This window comes from Bos grunniens, chromosome 4, assembly GCF_055505025.1.
Source record: "Bos grunniens cultivar Pamir isolate PY7600 chromosome 4, Bosgru_T2T1.0, whole genome shotgun sequence".
In the NCBI taxonomy this organism is placed as follows: Eukaryota; Metazoa; Chordata; class Mammalia; order Artiodactyla; family Bovidae; genus Bos; species Bos grunniens.
This window is the reverse complement of record NC_141168.1, coordinates 114,711,779-114,727,052: the sequence shown is the minus strand read 5'-3', so window position 1 is coordinate 114,727,052 and position 15,274 is coordinate 114,711,779. Positions and strand designations below refer to the sequence as shown.

Genomic DNA, 15,274 nt, shown 5'->3' with positions numbered 1-15,274 from the left:
AACACTTTGCAGGGTCCCTCTGAAACCCACAGCCCCCTCCCAGAACCCAGGGGCCTTGCTGGGACTGTGCCCACCCCATCCCCTTCACCCACCTACCACCATTTCCTAAGGTCAAACGTGACACCTCCTCACCCCGTGAGACCTTCAGCTCCCTGAGTCTCCCCATCAGCCCCCTACAGCCCAGCTGGGAACCAGCCTTTGTACTTTCTATGGAGGAACCCTGAAGTCCCATGAATGTACTATGCAGTGCCTTATGGTCACTGGGCTGCAGGCTTTAACTGCTCAGCTCTTCAAGGCAGCGGCTGCATCAGCCTGCCAGGGAGAAGGACTTGGTCAATATTGCTCCTTTTGAATGGAATTTCTTCATTTCTTAAGAGTTAGAGAAACTCAAGTCCAAACAAAGCACAAAGTCAACCTAAACGGTATGGTCCCAAATCCTACAGTGACCTCTATGGTGGGGGGTGCCTGCAGGGCAGGGCCCAGGGCAGGGCTCAGGGCAGGGCCCAGGGCAGCCTGACCTCCAGCAGGCTCTGCTTGGAGCCACAAATGCCTTGACAACTTCCAGCCCTATGGTCACTGACCTCCAAGGACAAGCAGGCAAGGACACAGCGGCCCTCACAGGGCAGAATAGGGCAGTGTGTGACCTCTCATCCCCGACCTTCTGGCGGGCCCGCCCTCACTTCAGTGGGGGCTTCACAACCCCTGCATCCTCCAGCCAGGCCTTTCCTTGCATCCCAGTCTCTCTTGCCACTGGGAAGGACCCTGACACTTTTCTGTCTTGCCGCACTGATCGTGTGCTGCTCCCTGCGTTTGCCTTCTTTTTGAGAATTTTAGGCGTTCTGTGAGGTCACTACCTCGGTGCTTCTCCCTGAAGTCACCAGCCAGGAGGTGACCCCAGCACCTGGCCAGCCCATCTCCAGATCCCCAGGGTGTCTCCCAGGGAACTCGCCTGATGCAAATGAAAGTGCCACCCACAGCAGCCACACAGATGCCCTCCACCTCGCAGCCTGCCTCACCCTGCAGCGCTCGCCCTATGTGACCGCGATGGGCAAGGTGATGCACTTCCCCGACAGGGAAGCCACCTGCCAGGGCCAGAAGGCAAGGGGGCAGCAGAGTCCCTGCAGCCGGGTCCCAGCAGAGAGATGCCCCCCAGAGTGACCAACTGTGGGGTCTTGTCAACTGCCACTCAGGACACACACACACACACACACACACACACACTGTGCATTACACACACACACTCCAGTTTCAGTTTCCCCCAGGAAGATTCCTAAGCCTCTGCCATCTGGCCCCACCTTCTATACCAAAACCCAGGACAGGATGGCACCCCACGCAGCACACAGTCTCCAGCTTAGTTTAATGTACCAACGTGTCCTAATGGTCTGCAAAGACCATGATTTCCAAATGTTTGGCACTGACCTACAAAACCGAGCTCAGGAAAAACTTAACATTCAGTTTTAAACGGGCAGCAACGAAACTGTTACATCATAAGAGCCCCTCTTTTCAAACTTAAAAGATTTTGAGAGTAGGCAAAATGATTTTTCTCTGATACCATGTCTCATGTTTTGGGAAACTGAGGAAAATTAGGATTTTGGTCTCCTCTGGGTTTGGCTCCCAAAGAACTGAGCAGGGTGTCAACTACGAAAAGGACTAAATAACTGCAACAGAGAGGCGAACATGAATGGAAATGACACACTTTGAGTTGTTCCTCAGAAGAAGACTGGAAACTGAGAAACCCGGACCCTGGACGGAGCTCGGGCCTGGATGGTTTTCTCTGTGAGATTCTCACAGCGCACATCCCATCAGAGCGAGCTTGAGCTCAGCTGCAGCCAGTGCTCAGATGCTGCCAGATAATAATTCTCCTGAGCTGAAGCAGGGTTTCTCGGTTCAGAGGAGATGCATTGCACAGATAAAAACGACTTCCTCTAACTGCTGATTAGATAAGCGGGTGCAGCATCCGTACTCAGACGCCAGCGCCCCAGCTCCAATTAGACTCAAGCCCCACGGTTTTCCATCATGAAAAGATCTCTCCAGCATCTCTCACTCCCAGGCTGCATTAATGCCCTCCACCCATCCTCACCCACTCTTCCCCTCTGGACTGGCTTGGTGTCTTCCCCAGAACTAAAGAGAGATCTGGCAACAGAAGCACCAGGGAAAAACATATGAATCCTCTTACAATTTACACTCCAGTCCTGCAACTCACGAAGGAGTGAAGGAATGCTTATTTTGAGTTAATGGACCAAAAAAAAAAATTTATGTGTAGACACACTTAGTCATTTTCCTGGATGCCACAGGGAAGAAATTCAGATTTTTTTCTACTTTTTTTTCCCCTTTTCTATTTCTACCAGGGTAAATCAAATCATGGTCAAAGCCTTCCAAGCGAAGGACTCGAGGTATGAGAATTCAGCTTCAAGAATGCTCTAAACCCCATGCTGGAGGATGCGACCTGCAGGAATCAGGGCCTACGATAAACCACCAGGAAATGCTGGCTGTCACCTCCCTCCCTCTTTGGAGATGAGGTCATGAAAGTGAGCAGAGGCGAAGGAAGAACATTCTAGAACATGGAGGGGCTTGTACAAACACACATTAGTACCCCATATTCAGAGGCATCCACCCCTCACGTCTCTCTCAGCATTAGAATGACTAGTACACAGGGTCATCCTGACTGTCTGTCCACAGAGCTGAGCCTTTTGGAAAGTCTTCCTGAACCGCAAGTCTTTGGTCCTCATTCAACCACCCCCTGTGGCTCCTGTCAGTCATCTCTCCTCTTCAGTCCCAGGGCGTTGCTGTGCTTCTGCCCCGGGGTTTTCCCTGTGATTCCATTCTAAATCCTAAACTTGCCAGGCATCTCTCTCAGGGTGTCATTTGGTTTTCTGGCCCCGAACCTCTCTTCTCTACCCGTGGCCTCTCCCTGTCTCCCTGCTCCAGCCAAGTAGGCCTCCCCTCTCCCTGCCCACCATCTACAGTCAAAGGGGGTGAGGGCTCCTACCCCCTACCTTATTCACAACCTGATTCACCTTATTCACAGCCTGATTTTCTGCTGGGATCAGCCAGCTTGCAGCCCGCCTCCACTCCAGGACTGTGTGCTCACTGACAGCATCAGAGAGCTAGAGGACCCCTACCCAATTTTAGGACAAGGCCACTCACACAAGCAAAGTCAAAGTCGCTCAGTCGTGTCTGACTCTTTGCAACCCCATGGACTATACAGTCCATGGAATTCTCCAGGCCAGAATACTGGAGTGGGTAGCCGTTCCCTTCTCCAGGGGATCTTTTCAACCCGGGGATCGAATCCAGGTCTCTGGCATGGCAGGCAGATTCTCTACCAACTGAGCCACAAGGGAAGCCCGCACACAAGCAAAAGGAGAACAAAACAGTGATAGGCAAAAATCCATGCTCGAAGGAAGAAAGAAACTACAGATTATTGAATGAAGGAAGAAAAGAAGTTTTTCATTCCTTTACTCACAGCACTTATCTCTCTGCTAGATGCCAGTCTTGGCATCGTTTCTATGTGAGACACTTTTAATTGCCCCTGGCCAACAGCTGGCAGAAGACTCTTGACCCATTTTCCACTTCTCGAAGGCACCTGCCATGGATGAGTGGGTAAACTTGGGGGTTGCCGTAGGAGGTCACTGGGCACATCCTCCTCTTTAGCAGTTTCATACACAACCACTTCAGAGAGGCGAGATTTCTCTCATTATTAAAGAGACCACTTCAGAAGAACAAGCTAGCATCTGATTGAATAGACTGTCCTGATGACTAAATACTGAATCCCTCAGGGCCAGGAAGTTCTCTCCTGTGTCTACCTTAAATCCTTCATGTTGTACGTTAGATCCTCGCTTCCTCTTATTCAGACCCAGAAGAAAAAGGAGCCAAATGAGGGTGACTCCCTTGTCCTGACAAGTTATTGCCTCGACACCTCTTTCCCATATCATTTTTTTTTTTAAATTCAGGAGCTCACCTTGGCACACAGTCCTAGAGCAGCTCCGTCAACACGGAGGGAAGTCTTGCGGTACAAAACCATTACTCTTCTTATTTCTGAGAACGACCCTCCACCAGTGAGTGAGACTCTTCTCCCCATCTTAAGGGGATGGTTTCTACTCTTTCCCAACAACTTGTTCATTGCTCTCGTCTGTTCTCCTGGTTGAGGTCACACTTGTCTAGGACTGGGAGTGGGGGCTCTGAGTTTTTCAAAAGCATCTTTTTTTTTTCCCTAAAACAGACACCCGGTGGTCTATTATCACCAAAGACTTTCACATATGTTACCATCTTTTACCTTCTCGCCATTTCTCCCTGATGTTCCCACTGGAGGAGCTAGCACCCCCAACTTGATCTTGGGTCTAGGAGTGGCCGGCACCTCAGTCTCTCTCTTGGTCTTGCCCTCTCCTAACGGATTCCTCCCCGTCTTCTTGGCTCTGTTTTCAGCTTGCCTATTCTCTGGATCACTTTTTTTTTTTTTAATTAATAAATTCCTCTTCTATTCTTGGTTCTGCAAATCTTATACACTCTCTTTCCTTCTCTCCAGGGAAGCTACAACAGACTCCTTTAAAAACCTTTAAGAGACCTTTTTCTGCCTCTTACTGTATTTCTACTTGTGTCTTTGCTGTTGTCTTCAGCAAAGCGTGTGTGCGTGTTTTCAGTTAACCCTGGAGACTATCCTGTGAGCCGAGCCAAGTTCCAAGGCTCTGGCAAGTTTGAAATGAGGGAGGTAAGAACCTGGCGGGGAGGGGCCCGACTCCACCCTTCCTTGCCCAGGTGCAGGGTCTCCGGGGCCGGCCTCCGCCCTGCCCTGCCCTCAACAGCCCAGGCGCCTCCCCCGAGGCCCTTCTCTCCCCGCTACGCTGCTCCCACTGCTGCGCAGGGAGGAGCTCTGGCAGGGAGGGGCCCGCTTAGGGAGGGGCCCTGCTTCCTGTTGTGGGTCCCAGGCCCTGGGTTCTTTGCCTTCTTCCCAGAGTGCTGATGAAATACGCCTTCAAGTGCATTTCCTTTCAGCTACTAATCCCTTCATCTTTTAAAGTCCTAATGCTATCAAGGGTTTCCCTGGTGGCTCAGTTGGTAAACAATCTGCCTGCAATGCAGGAGACCTGGGTTCAAACCCTGGGTCAGGAAAATCCCCTGGAGAAGGAAATGGCAACCCACTCCAGTATTCCTGCCTGGAGAATCCCCTGTACAGAGGAGCCTGGCGGGCTACAGTCCATGGGATCACAAGACTCGGACACGCCTGAACGACTAAACCACCATCACCGCAATGCTATCAACAGAACGTACTTCATGCTCTCAGTGCTGCCCAGGCAGCCTTCACTGCGCACCTGAGCTGGCTGACTCCCTTCAACAGCCAGAAAGCAGAGTGCCTAAAGCTCAGCGCCCAGTGTGAAGGGGAGCCCATTTCCTTGGTGCTTTTCTGTGCTCCCTGGTCTCAGGGCTTCCCTCCCTGGCTCACCTGTCTCCACAAACCTCCCCCCTCCCCCTCCCGCTCCCCCGCCCCCCATCTGTGCTTCTGTCCTTCCTGCTTTCCCGGGAGTGACCCATCACTCCTCTGTCTCCTCCCCCACTGACAACCTCTTTCCCTGCCTGTCCCCGTGGCAGTTGCCATTCACAAGCCAAGGAAAGATGGCTCTCAGATGTCTGAAGTTTTACAACTCTAAAATTCAGTGTTTAGAAATCGGATGCGGAAAGGAGTGAGCGTCGTGTCCCATGGCGGTGGGGAAGCAGAGAAGAGCCCGCAGATCTCAGGCCGCCCCGACCCCGCCCCTCACCTTACCCCGGCTCCACCAGCCACACCTGCAGGGACTCCTTTAGGACCCAGACCGCGTCTCAGCCAGAGAATGCAGCCTGGAAGCCAGGGGCTCGGTGACCTCCTACCAGCACAGAGCTCCCACAACCTGAAGTTTACGGAGGAGGTATATTTAGGCTGTGAGGGCATTTATAACAAAAGCTTGCTTGACTGCACCAGGAGGACTGTTCTTCACTCTCCAGGAACCAGCCCGACTTTCAGTTCTCTACTGGACGCCCCAGGTGACCTTGGCTGTCAGCTGCGGGGATTTTGGGGAGTGGGGGGAGTCTCCCCAGTTTCTCCATAGTGACCCCAGAGTCCTAACCCTGGTGTCTGCGCTCTCCGCTCATTTAAACGGTTAACCTGTACCTATCCACATAATTTCTTCTGCCTTTCAGTCCCTGAGGTTTTCTAAGTCTTTATCATGTATACACACCCTCATTGTCCTAATGTTTTTATTTAAATTTGATCTTTTAATTTCTGTAAACGTGTCTTGAAAGGAAACTGCAGCAGTACAAGTGAATGACAAACCAGTATCTCTTGCAATAAACAGAAGACAATCTTAAACACAAATACATCAATTATAACAATGCATGCTCTTCTGCGTCCTAGCTTTGGGAAACCCCAGAGGATGTGTGTAGAAAGAGGGCACACTCTTCATCTACTTGCCCACATACAGTAGCCACTATCTAACAGGGAAAAGGAATTCAGAAACGCCCTTGTTTTCTTGGTTCATCTACGTCAGAAGATTTTAGCCACTATCCCTGTTTGTTCAGCGAAATATATAGCTAAGTTTAAAAAAAAATACCCAGAGTCTATCTGGTTTCCAAGGCACATGAAAACATACAAAATACATTTCTCTGTCATCACATCAGGATGTCCTACAGGAAAATAACTTGTGAGTTTCAGAACTTCAGACAAGTGCCCTCCTTGGCTGTGGGTCTTACAAGCTGATGCTGTGAGATGTCTCCTGCCTGTCCGGTCTCATGGCGACCTATCCACCGCTCAGGACACTCTTTGCTGCAGATAAGGGGCTCTCAACTTCACACTTGGTTCTTTATAAAATGCAAAAGAAAATAGGTATTTCAAGGAACTGCTGACTCATTAGCTGATGAGAATGGGGTATACTGGAATAAACACCAGTCTTTAGTCAGAAATGGTGTCTGCTTCTGACTCTGCTCTGTGACCCTGGCTAATTCCCTGAACTTCTCTGGGTCTCCGTTTTCCTAGAGAGGGTGGATTCAGACTTCTCACCATGGACTCCATAGCCCAGGCAGGCTCACCAGGGGAGAGACTGCAAATACCTCCACACCCATTGTTCTGTGGGAAAGGTATGTGAATGTCTGAGAGGGATAACACAGAAGGGCCAGGTTCGGCTCCTTCTACATCAAAGCTATGAAAATAAATAGCCCTACTGCCATAACACATGAAGTGGATAAATTTCCCATCTGTGAGTACAATCCGTAAACTGCACATTGCTACAGTGCTCTGAGAATGGGGGGCCAGTGACGTGCCCGCCTTCGGGGATGCTCTTCAGCTTGGTCACACTGCACCCCACGTGGGGCTGAGAGCCCCACCACGGGGCCCCGCCCCGCACTGCGTGTTCCCTTCACATGGGGGCTGAGGGGAAACCGCAGGTGACGGGACTCACACACGCTCGTCGTGGTCTTTGGAGGGACGCAGAGAAACAGGGGTGCTGGCCTCAAGCCCGTGACGGCCCGTGAGTGAGAGGCGGGCGGCCCACTTACCCAGTCCCCGCTCACTCTTGGAGCTCTGCTGGCCTCCAGACGTGGTAGAGAGGTCTTCAGGGACAGGCATGGGTTCATCGCTGTCATCTGGGGTGTCACTCACTGGCGGGCTCTCCTTCCCTGAGGACATAAGCAAGAGCTGGAGTTTCTGGGGACGTGGTCACCCCTGAGGGTGGTGGTCACTGCAACCCGCCAGCAACATGGCTTGGCTTCAAGTTATGGACTGAGTTCATGCTTCTCTGTGGGGATTGGAACCTGCTATCCTGCTTATAATAGGATATCATTGCCACACCAAAACATGAGACAACGGAGATGTGAAAAATGCATATGGAGTAGGTTATCATTTCCTTCTCCAGGGGATCTTCCCGACCCAGGGATCGAACCCGGGTCTCCCGCATTGGAGGCAGACGCTTTAACCTCTGAGCCACCAGGGAAGCCCTCAATCACCTAGAGATCACCACTATTAAAATTGTGATGTGTGTGCATGTGTATACACACACAGACACTTATATACTATGGATAATATGTGGTGACATATCTTCTTGATCAAAATAAACTAGTTTTTAGACATTCTTATGGCCTTGCTTGGAGAAGGAAATGGCAACCCACTCCAGTGTTCTTGCCTGGAGAATCCCAGGGACGGGGGAACCTGGTGGGCTGCCATCTATGGGGTCGCACAGAGTCAGATATGACTGAAGCGACTTAGCAGCATAGCCTTGCTTCCATGACTCTTATCTGTGATGTCTGTATAACACTTCATTGCATTGGCACAGTAGGATTTATTTAAATCCTTTTTCTGCTTTTGAACCTAGATTGTATTCAATCTTTTTTTTTTTTTTCAGTGAAACAACACAGTGGTAAACCTCCTAATAGCCAGCCTTTGCCCACGTTCTTAAGAATCACCACAGTATAAACCCTGGGGAATTTTATGGCCCGGTCAAAAGGCATGAATGTTTTTAAGACTCTTCATGTGTCAGGCCAAATTTTGCCTGTATGTTTGTTCCACCTTACCCTCCAACAAGCCTGTTCATCACACCTCTGTATTAAGGTCACCAGACTGGGCATCCTGCTCACAGCGACACAATCTGGGTCTGTTCACTTTCCAGAGCCAGAGAATATTTAGCCAACTGCCCAATTTGATTAACTCAGTGGGGTCGGGAAACTTGAAAGAAGGATGGACAAGGAATTCACACAATTCTCACCCCATGTGCACAGTGAGTCTTCTACTAGGAATTCTTATCTTCAAAATATGAAAATGAAATAGAACCCACGCAACTCCAGAAGTTGCTTCACAAAGTAGGATTTAACAGTGAGATAGGGTTTTACGGGATGCCTGTATCTAGTAAGTTTCACCAGAAACTCCAGAAATGGGAAACTCACTCCCACTCCCAGAAATTCAACACTGGGAAGCCAAGACAGGGAGAAAATGCTCCTCTTCTTTGAAATTGAAACCCCTGTATCTTCTAACATAGATGTAACCTAAAATTGAGTTAGGAGACAATAAACCCAGGCAGGGAAAGAGCTAGTGAGGCCCCTAGCAGCTGCAGAATAGCCCATGAGCGCTGCCGTGGAAGACACACAGGGATGAGGAGCATCAAAGAAGGTTAGTGGGAAAGGGACAGGCTGGGGTTGTGCGCTGCTGGCTGGGCTGGCAAGCTGGGATGAGGAGCATCAAAGAAGGTTAGTGGGAAAGGGACAGGCTGGGGTTGTGCGCTGCTGGCTGGGCTGGCAAGCTGGGATGAGGAGCATCAAAGAAGGTTAGTGGGAAAGGGACAGGCTGGGGTTGTGTGCTGCTGGCTGGGCTGGCAAGCTAGCTTCGCAGACAGAGGATATTCCCACCCAGAAGCCCAGGCCTGCAGGAAAGTGTACTGATGATGAAGAAAGCGTGTCTGGGAGACGGGGCGAGGCAGAGTGGGAAACTGTATTGCGTCTTTGAATAAACCACCTGAAAGACCAACACAACCCTTCAGGGGACAGGCAGGTGCAGTGGGAGTATTCCCAACACAGGAGATGACCCTTTGGGGAATAATTTAAAACAGAAACTGCCAGGCACCACAGCTTTGGGGAAGAGTATAGCATTCTCTGGCAAAAAGACATCACAGTTTAATATCCCAGCTTAGCTGTAATTACCTCAACTGGCATATTTTCAGAAAGAGCATTATTGGATATATTTGGATAGCCAATACAAGATGGAGAGTTAGGGGGCAGCGTGGTAAGAATTTCCCAGGGAAAAACCAAAAGCCAGAGGGAAACTGATCGCAGTTCTTGTGTTACACTAAATGTGCATGACATCACTAATAATCTCATTGCCCTAAATAGATGACTTTAAAAGGAGCAACAGCTGAAGGGAGACTCAGTGTTACTTTCACCTACTTCATAAATGGAAAGAGCTCTGAATGGGAGCCTGCAGGAGGCCTATGAACCACCTGATGACTCTTTTTTCTCCTGATTTCCTAAAGTAATCATCTTCAAATCTTGAGGACTTTGGGGAGTTTGTCAGAGGACTCTTTTTTTGTTTTCTTTTTAGGTAAGAATAATCTTTTTTAAAATTATTGATATATTGTTACTTCAATTGCTCAGTTGTGTCCGACTCTTTGTGACACCATGGACTGCAGCACACCAGGCCTCCTTGTCCATCACCAACTCCCAGAGTTCACTCAAACTCATGTCCATTGAGTCGGTGATGCCATCCAACCATCTCATCCTCTGTCGTCCCCTTCTCCTCCTGCCTTCAATCTTTCCCAGCATCAGGGCCTTTTCCAATGAGTGGTTCTTAACATCATATGGCCAAAGTATTAGAACTTCAGCACCAGTCCTTCCAGTGAATATTCATGGTTGATTTCCTTTAGGATGGACTGGTTGGATCTCCTTGCAGTCCAAGGGACTCTCAAGAGTCTTCTCCAACACCACAGTTCAAAAGCATCAATTCTTTGGTGCTCAGCTTTCTTTATACTCCAACTCTCGCATCCATACATGACTACTGGAAAAACCATAGCTTTGACTAGATGGACCTTTGTTGGTAAAGTAATATCTCTGCTTTTTAATATTGACATATTAAATTATATTGACATTTTAATGTTAAATTATTTAATATATAATTAAAATATTTGTATTGACATTTAATATTAATATTCAATAATATTGACATTTAATATTGAGATATAGTCGATTTATAGTATTGTATTAGTTTCAGATGTACAGCACAGTGATTCACTTACACACACACACACATATACATTCTTTTACAGATTCCTTTCCATTATAGGTTATTGCAAGGAATTGAGTATAGTTCTCCATGCTGTACAGTAGGGTCCTGCTGTTTATACATTTTATATACAGTAGCATGTATCTGTTAATCACAAACTCCTAATTTATCCCCCCTTTTGGTAACTATGGTTTTCCCAGGTGGTTCAGTGGTAAAGAATCTGCCTGCCAATGTAGGAGATACAGGTTTGATCCCTGGGTCAGGAAGATCCTCTGGAGTAGGAAATGGCAACCCACTCCAGTATTTTTGCCTGGGAAATCTCAGGGACAGAGGAGCCTGGCAGGCTACAGTCCATGGGGTTGCAAAGAGTCGGACACAACTTAGTGACCAAACAACAACACTTGGTAACCATAAGTCTGTGGGTCTGATTCTGTTTTGTAAATAAGTTCATTTGTATCATTTTTTTTAGATTATACATATAAGTTATATCATATGATACCTATCTTCTCTGTCTGACTTCACTTTGGATGAAAATCTCTAGTTCTTACACAGAACTTTAATACACAAAACCTGTCTCCTAGGTAAAGTGGGAACACTGCAGGCTAAGGAGGCTGAAACACCACAGACTCAGACCACTTGCTTCTGTGAAGACCCCCGGGGAGCTCCCACAGAACTGACTCTGGGGACCCCAGCTTAACAAAGTGATGGGATCCTGAAACATGCACAGTGAGGGGTGTGCATGTACCCCTTTCTGATTAACCAGCTGCCATGGTGACAGGTGGAAGCAGAAGGTTGAGAAACTAGACTGCATTCCTGTAGTATTTTTTATTTTTATTTTTTTAATTCTGGGTTTCCTGAGGATAACTTTGGAGAACTCTGGGATCGATCTAGACAGTCAGGTATGCAGGACCCATGGGAGGGTCAGAAAGAATTGGGACTTGTCCAGTGAAGGGCTGTCATCCCTCTGCTCAGTTCATGTGAAAATGTATCCAAGTCACTTTTCTTCAAATTTATCTGCTCCGTCTATTGGGAACAAGACCAACTAGAACTTGCTGAGATGCTAGACGTGCTTCTGTCTGTCTGGTCCCCTGTGCTGAGCTACATGCCAGCATCTCAGCACTTTTCACTGCTTCATACACGATGCAGAAAAAGGAATAATGGAAACAGTAGGGACCATGATTGTAAATACCCCGGGGCCAGGTCGATCCGTAGGAGCTCCCTGTGAAGATATGAGAGAATAAAGCATAGCCCTGGCGTGTGCAGTGGATCAGGTAAAAAGTCAGGACTGTAAGAGAGCGAGTGGAATGGCCACCCACATGCCTGCTGGAACGCAGCCTTGCCTTGCCGCCACTGAGACAGTTCGTAAGAGCACATCTGATTTGCCTAAAAGCCCCCATGTTTGAGCAGTGGCTGCTGAGCCATCAATCACTGGCTTGAGCCTCTGTACTCAGCAACCCTGGGATCCTCTCCCTGCTGGAAATGTCCACGGAGAACTTCCATCACTTTGTCAAAATCCTCAGGAGGAGCAAACATATCTTTGTGTGTTGATTTTAGGACTATTTAGAGTCTGGCATCACCAATTCAAAGGACATGAGTTTGAGCAAACTCCGGGAGATGGTGAAGAACAGGGGAGCCTGGTGTGCTGCAGTCCATGGGGTCACAAAGAGTCAGACATGACTTAGCGACTGAACAGCAACAAGACCTATTTAGACCTACCTAGTTCACCATTTAAAATACAAAACCATGAAAAGATGATAAACGATAAGAAAATAAAGGTATTAAACCAAGTCAGTGCACAGGAGATACTAACACACCGGGACTGGAAATCTGTTGACCCAGGGTACAGCTCTGGTTTGACCAACGAGAAGACAGATTCCACAGCAAGTCACCTTTACACTCTTTCCTCAGGAGTAAAATGAGGTTAAAGAACATGATTTTGGCTTAGCTTAAAAGGTTGTTGTGAGAATAAAATAACAATGTGTGTGGAATCTAATATGCTAAATAAGCTCACGGTGTTATTTTGTAAACTGAAACATCTTCTAGAAACAGGTGTGCACAGCCCCAAGTGCCCATATGGCCAAGGGCATGGATAGTGCCCCACAAACATAAAGAACTGCAGACAGCGAGCAAGCAAGGATTCAAATGGAAGGATTTAGGAGGTGTGATGTCATTTTACTTAGAAAAATGAAAGAAACTTCTCACCAATTTCTGTTTAATCTACTTACTGCCTATGTTTCAAATAAAGCTTTACCTATGAAAAGTGTTTTGGGCAACTTAGATGAGAAAGTTGTTTAATTAGCTTATCAACAGGAAGTAAATAATTCCTCAAGTAAATTATAATTCAACCAACAAAGTTCTGTGGTTCCTCATGTCTCCAGTGCATGAGTTTGTACTGTGTACAATTCCACAGAAAAACACAATTTCTGGGTGAGGGGGGTAAATAAAACTCAGAATATAGACTGTCCACTCTCCAGAACAGTGGGGAAGCTCCTACCCTACACCAGGTCTGGCTTTCATGGGACTTCTGATTGGTTATTGAAACTCTCTGAGTCTCAGCTCCCTGAGAATTGAAGATGCTGCCTGTATCTTCCTCACTGGGGTCTTATAAAGTTGAAATGAGAAAAAATGCTTACGGTGGTGTTTGGTAAATTTGAAGCATTCAATCAGTGTGATTTCCCATGATGGACATTTGCACTGACACATCGATATGGATGAGCCTCGTTTCCCAGGCAGAGGAAGGATGTCTACAGAGCATATTTGTGGTTTCTCTGTTTCAACAAACATTATAGACGATCAGGGAGAAAACATTCAATAGGGCCCCAGGAGCCTGAACATCGCATAAGCTCAACTGGCTCCAGTCCCCCATTTTGCAGAGGACACACAGTGGTCCAGGAGGCAAGGAGAACTGTCTCAGGTCCCAGGGATGGAGGCGGAGATGAGATGCTGATACAGGCCTCACAACTCCCGCTCTCCCACAAGCTGACTCTTCCCGTAGAGACCAAAACAAACAACAATTCACAGTACATAACCAATAATTTAGAATGAGTGCCGAAGAAGAGAGAAAGAACAAACAAACAAAAACTCAGCAAAAGAATGAAGGAGAGGGGCACTAAAGGACAGGACGGCCTGCTTTAGACAGACTCTCCTCCAGGCCCATTCAACAGCATTCCCAACTAGAGGAGATCTAAGAGGGCACATATTTATAGAGCGGTTTTTATCTATAGGACACTGTAAACCAGGGCTCAGTCCACATTCAGGATAAATCCCAGGGAAGAAAGAACCAGGTAGTTTGAAAACAGAAAGTTAGATATTAAGTATTTGTCTGTTTTTTCAAGCGAGTATTTCACACAGATTAGGTGCACTCCTATGAAATCGCTGATATCGGAACTTTTTTTCATCTATGATAATGGCAATTTAATAGGATTTGACTCAAATCTGTTTTTCTTTTTTGGGAACAGGACATAACAAGGAATAGTTTCATGGGAAAAGGGGATGATTCAGAACACATTCCTCATATTTTACATCAAGAACATCAACTTCTGTTTTGCTAAATGCACATCCTTATAATACATCTAACTGCCAACTTCCCTCCATTTTAGAAATGGAAAATGAAAACTGATATGACTAGGTGTTTATTGCAAAAACAGCAAAACACAGAAAAAGTATTCTTCAAATCTTTAGAGAAAATGGCACAACTCTTTAAATGCCCTAATCTCTGTTTGGAACACTCCAGGTTTAACATAAACCAAAGGAATAACCGTGTAAAGGACTGGAAGCACAACTAAATTTTAGAACAAATCTTGAATCTTTTTCAGACCAACTTTCACCCTCATCTCCACTCCCTGACACCTTTGTCTTCAAAGAGCCACTGTTCAAACTGAGTGTTCCACATAATGTTAAGGGCAAAAAGAATGGAAGGAAACGAGGCTCTTGTTACGTTTGTTACCAGCATAGAGGATCAGAGTGCTGACCGGCTGTTCCTCCTACAAAACTTTTTGGAGATGCCAGCCTGGCATCGGGTTTTCGGCTTTGTCTTTGGGACAGTAGAGTCTGCCTGGATCCTCAGTGTATCACGTAAGATGTCACTCTAGAAGCCACCTAAGAGGAATGCAGCCAGGGCATGCAGAGGACCAGAGACAACGAAGGGGTCTCTTTGCACCTTCTGGGACGTTTACCATCCAGCGTTTCTGACCCTCTTATCGCCTCCAGCCATGGTCTACAATCTGGGGATGGGACCCTGCTTCCTCTGGCAGGACCCACTTCTCCTTCAGCTCAGGCTTCATCTACCAGCTGCTACCACATCCTGGCCAAGCCAAAGGACAGGCTTCAAAGGGCCAAAGTTTTGTTTTTTAATAGTTTCATTGTTGTCATTGTACTCAGATTTCAGAACAAAAGTATGTGCTTAAGGGAAATGAATTCAAATAATCCTGAAAGGGAGAAGATGAAAAACCAAATTCCCCACCCTCTCCCCTAACCCATCCCTTCCTTCCACCCTCAATCTTCTAAGAGGAAGCACACATTTAAAATAATCACTCCAGAATTTTCCTAAAG

General features: G+C 47.4%; 1 protein-coding gene across 18 annotated transcripts in view; it reads right to left on the bottom strand.

The window, feature by feature from the left end:
• Positions 1 to 15,274, bottom strand: part of IKZF1 (IKAROS family zinc finger 1) — a 97,875-nt gene that overhangs the window by 66,012 nt on the left and 16,589 nt on the right. For all 18 annotated transcript variants that reach the window (XM_086398627.1, XM_086398625.1, XM_086398620.1 and 15 more), the window contains one exon: positions 7,519 to 7,638. In XM_086398627.1, the coding sequence (XP_086254753.1) occupies positions 7,519 to 7,638 (120 nt within the window). The remainder of the gene's footprint in view (positions 1 to 7,518; positions 7,639 to 15,274) is intronic.